This window comes from Prosopis cineraria, unplaced genomic scaffold (genome assembly GCF_029017545.1).
Source record: "Prosopis cineraria cultivar Desert tree isolate PC_DT_omini unplaced genomic scaffold, ASM2901754v1 PC86, whole genome shotgun sequence".
NCBI lineage: Eukaryota > Viridiplantae > Streptophyta > Magnoliopsida > Fabales > Fabaceae > Prosopis > Prosopis cineraria.
The window spans coordinates 44,157-49,126 of NW_026555413.1; the positions used below are offsets into that span (position 1 = coordinate 44,157).

The following is a 4,970-nucleotide window of genomic DNA, read 5'->3' on the forward strand; positions in this document are numbered from 1 at the left end:
TTTTTATTTAGATACGATTCTCCCATTTCTATTTACTATATAAAAAGACCTTGCAGCCACTGCGTTTGGCTAAGACTCTGCTTTCTCTCCGGCGGCGTTTAGTGGTATTTTCGTCTTTTCATTAACGACATCGCGAAATCAAGAAACTGACACGTAATGGATTTTAAATTGGCGGTTCTACCCTTGGATCGTGCGGTGTGCGGATCATTTCGTGTCAGGCTTGAGGACTTTCGTTAACTTTCGATTTTTCGAACCACCAAGAAAACGGCACCGTTTTACTGAGAAACGCTCTTGGGCAGAGGGAGAGAGAGAAACGTTATTCAGGTAGTTTATCTTCGTCATCGTCGTTCGCTCCTCAATCACCATCCAAATCTTCCCTTATTTTTTCTTTTCCTGTCGGATTCTCACTCTTGGCTAGGTATTATATCATTTCTACTTCTCTTTCTCTCATGCAATTACGTGTTTGTATTTGCGATTTCGATTGAGGGTTCTCTTCGCCTCCGCTCAATTATCTTTGTTGTTTTCACTTTCTTTGTATTTGTTGAAGGGTCGAAGATGAATATTTGTACGGCAGGTATGCGCTGATTTGGAATTTCCTTTCATTAATTGCTTTGGCTGAGCTAATTCTTCAACTTTCTCGCTTTACTCGTGCCAACTATTCTGGTTCTTGCGGGTTCTGTGGTTCTGCTTTTCTGTTTCACTATTTTTATATCAACTTTTGTCTGAAATTAAGGAGATCATAAAAAAAAAAAAAATCGGTTGGGAAAGCAGAACTTGAAACCAATTTTTAAATTGCATGGGCTATCATTTTTAATATTACTGCCATGGTACTAGGATAATCGGTGTCCTAATGTGTGTGATTGATCAGCCTATTCTTACGTCCCGCATCTGAGGGACTTGGGGGCTCTTGATTATATAAGCAGGTGCTCTACACATCCAATTGGATTAACCTTTTGGGGGAGCAAGTAATTGTAATAAAGTGGTATTAGAGCCAAATCTTAGTTTGTTTAGTCGGTGACCTTTCTGCTGGGCCACTCGTGATGAGAGCATTATGGATTAGTCAAGAGAGCTGTTACGTCTCACGTTAGAGAGACTTGGAGAGGGTCCTGCTCTATGAATTGGTGCGATTAACTTTTGGAGAGAGAGTAATGGTCGTAACATTATGGCCTCTACTTTTGGCATATTGCCTTTGTGGATTTATGAACTTTTTGACAGTCATGCTAATATATTTTTAGTCCATCTGAAGTGGAACAAATTGTACCGCAGTTTGTAGTCTTATTTTTTCTTGTGTACTAATTTTGATAACAAGAGCCTACGTACTGATATGAAAGACCACGTGGGAGAAGATAATTTTTTTTCCCCATTCACTGCGCGTGTCACCTTTAGTGAGGTGAAATTTTAGCTCCACAATTATTCTTCCTTCCATTGATTTTTTGTGAAAACATAAAAGCTCTATTCCTTCTCAGATGTATAAAATCTTTTCAATTATCTATGCTCTCAATGGTTCTGTTACTTTTTTGGGGTTTATTTATATAAAGACGCAAGGGTATTATAATTTTTTATTGCATATTCTACGAATGAAAGCTAAGTTTCTTCAAGCTTTTAGCAGTAAGCAGCGGTAGTTACGCTGCCTCAACCAATTATGGCTCTTTATGTCTTTTTGGGTTTTTTTTTTTTTATATAATGGCATTTTAATTTTGATAATATCCTCTAGAACAGAAAGCTTATCTTGTTCAAACTCTTAGCAGCAACCAGCAGCAGTTGCACCTCCACAACTAGCTCGATTCTGGTTTTCCTCTCATCATCATTCTCCAATTCTACCAAAACCAAGTTCCTCTCTTCAGTTTCTAGATTCTCTTCCAAGCGTATTTACTCCTTCCCTCAAACTCACCGACGTGTTGCTGTTTGCAAGCCCTCGATGAACTTGTTGAACAGACTCGGGTTTGGTAGTATGAGGGCTTCTGAGAATATGGATTCTTCAATTCCTCAAGGTCCAGATGATGACATACCTGCACCAGGCCAGCAGTTTGCCCAGTTTGGTGGTGGTTGCTTTTGGGGTGTTGAATTAGCCTTTCAAAGGGTGCCTGGGGTAACTAAGACTGAGGTTGGGTACAGTCAGGGATATTTGCACAACCCAACCTATGAGGATATTTGTACCGGGACCACAAACCACTCAGAGGTCGTCAGGGTCCAATATGACCCCAAAGAATGCAGCTATGACACTTTGCTTGATGTGTTGTGGGATAAGCACGATCCTACCACTCCAAATCGACAGGTATAGTGCAGCTCTTTCCTTGTTCTATAAACCTTGATGTGCTTGATGGAATTGGCCTTGTAATTGAGTTAAATGCCCTTTAAATTTCAAGTGGGATGTCGAGACTCTGCTGATGTGTATGAAAGAGCCCTTTAAATTATTATGTTTAGGGTTTAATATGCTGAAAAAAATTGATTTAATGTCTTGCTTGCGTAAGGCTGTAATTTGATGTTGATTGTTTCTGTAGATAGTTAGCCCTCTATGTTTGCAGTTGTGCTTTCGGGTGTGTGTTTTCAAATGGTTCCTGTTGATATGTGCTTGAAATTACATCTTTTTTTTTTAATCAATTTTTCAGTTTCACATGCTTTTTTTTTTTTAATTTAACTGGTTGAATCTTGAAGTACAACTCGCTTCAAATGACTTGGATCCCTCAAAGCACTTCATGGGTGAAGTAGGGAGAAATAGGAAGAAAATGTGGGCTCCACTTTGTGAGTTCCACTTGTGTAGAGGCGGAACCTCCCATTCTCTTCCTATCTCTCTCTTCTTCGCTAGGGTGAATTACTTCAAAGGATCCATATTCGCATTGAATGTTTCAACTTTGACATCCAAGATCTAAAATTAAAATTTTCTGTGCTTTTTTGTTTTGTCCTGTTCAAAGTATCACCTTCAGGTTCACGGTCATGTTTTCTTGTGATAATATTCGTGGAATTATCAGTAAGCTCTTGGATCTTTGAATTCCAGAAGTTCTTTTGTCACAAATGGCTGAGTGTTTGTTGTTGAATTGTTGATACATGTATAGATAGAAATATTGGGAGATGGAGAGATCATGTATCTCACCTTCTACCAATGCTATTATGGATATGCAATAGTTCACCAGTTATTCATTGAGGCTTCCAACCCTTGCATTCTGAGTAGGTTTGATTCAAATGCTTTGTGCTTTATTCTCTTTGGGATGATAATTGTTAACATGAATTTGACCTTATGTTTGTTATTGACGCATATTGCCTGACTTGTATCTGATTTTTTAAAAAAAAAAAATTAAATCATTTTCTGTGTTGGGTAGTTGTGAATTATGAAGTTCAACCTTGACATGTATGTTTTAAGCCTCAGATTACGCTGAACTTACTTCTTGATATTTGTATGAAAGGACCTGAAACAGTCGATTTTGACTTGGGATTATTAATATTTTGACCTTATTTCGACATGTGATGATAAACATGGATAACTGCACTATGTTATATTTATAAATCTTAGCAACGTTAAATCTAACTGCATTTAAGTTAGAATGAAAAAGTGTGGGAGGGGGGAATTTTGGATGGAGTAACTGTAAGTATGGTTTGCGCTTGGTGAATGCAAGGATTGTGCAATTTTTATTAATCTTCAAATTCAGTCACATCTTTCCCCTTGTCGCTTCTGTTCTTGCATATCAGTATTTTTCTGCTTCCCCTTTTCCTTTGTCTCAGAAAATCCATTCACGTATGTATGTCGAATATATGATGACGAAATGCTGTCAGATGGTGCACATGCATCTTGTGGCTTAACCACTCATGGCATTTTAATCTTGATGTGTGACAGGGAAATGATGTGGGAACACAATACAGATCTGGAATATACTATTACACGCCTGAACAAGAGAAGGCAGCCCGAGAGTCGGTGGAAAGACAACAGAAGAAGTTGAACAGGAAGATCGTTACAGAGATTCTTCCCGCCAAGAAGTTCTACCGGGCAGAAGAATACCATCAGCAATACCTTGCGAAAGGAGGTAGATTCGGTTTCAAGCAGTCTGCTGCTAAAGGGTGCAACGATCCAATTCGATGCTATGGCTAAGATTATGAATGTTACTATAAGGAGCAAAAGTACCAGTTCCTGGGTGCTGCATGTCTATAGCTTGTGATGTTAAGTATCTGTCTTTTTTTTTTTTTTTTTTAGCCAGTGGAGTTGGAATGCTGTGTTGTTTAAACCTTTTTAATATTTTTGGTAATGGCGTGTGATAGAAATAGAGATGAGGTGGAAAAAAGTCTTAGAATTGAAAATGATAGAAGTCTAGATGCATGAGGTGTGAATGCAAGTCAGTTGTTATGTCTGTTTCATTAGTTCATTTTGAGGCAGACTCTTTCTTGTAATTCACTGTGGTACTTTGAGAAGGGAATAGTCCCTAAGGAACAAAGCAATAAATTGAATTTATTGTAGTTGGCATTATTGGTTTCCGTCTTCCGAAAGCCCCGCAACTGGTTTTTTCAATATGTAAAGTTCGAAATGACAGTATTTCTTTTCGCATTCTATTTATTTTCCAAGTTTAATGATTATTTATATTTATGGAATGAAGACAGCAAAGAATCATTTAATCTTGTATTTTTATATATTTGTAACCAAGTTGTTAAACTTTAACTTATTGTAAATTAGTTTGTATAATTTTGATTTGATTTTAACTTAAGCCTTAAGCTTTTATTTAATGCAATTCAGTCTCTATAATTTTAATAATTTAAAATATTAGTTTTTATATTTTAAAAAAAATAAAATTATAGAGATTATGATAAATATTATAATCTTTATAAAGACTAAAATTTTTAGCAATTTAAAATATTAGTCCCTAAATTTTAAAATAATTTTAATTTTTATAATTTTAATTTTTTAAATATATAGATTAGTATTTTAAATAGTTAAAATTACTTGAAATTCAAGGATTAAACTATAGCTTAGTTAAAATTATAAGTAA

General features: G+C 36.2%; 1 protein-coding gene across 5 annotated transcripts; it reads left to right on the forward strand.

The window, feature by feature from the left end:
* Positions 1-270: 270 nt before the first annotated feature.
* Positions 271-4,450, forward strand: LOC129295307 (peptide methionine sulfoxide reductase-like). 5 transcript variants are annotated; one of them, XM_054933816.1, is made up of 4 exons: positions 271-418; positions 548-574; positions 1,746-2,275; positions 3,830-4,450. In XM_054933816.1, the coding sequence occupies exons 2-4, from the start codon at positions 556-558 to the stop codon at positions 4,079-4,081; spliced, it is 801 nt and encodes a 266-aa protein (XP_054789791.1). In that variant the 5' UTR covers positions 271-418; positions 548-555; the 3' UTR covers positions 4,082-4,450. The 5 variants fall into 5 exon arrangements, with proteins under 5 accessions (XP_054789791.1, XP_054789794.1, XP_054789796.1 ...); XM_054933819.1 differs by having other exon boundaries at positions 273-418; positions 1,749-2,275; XM_054933821.1 differs by lacking the exon at positions 548-574 and having other exon boundaries at positions 283-418; positions 1,749-2,275.
* Positions 4,451-4,970: the final 520 nt, after the last annotated feature.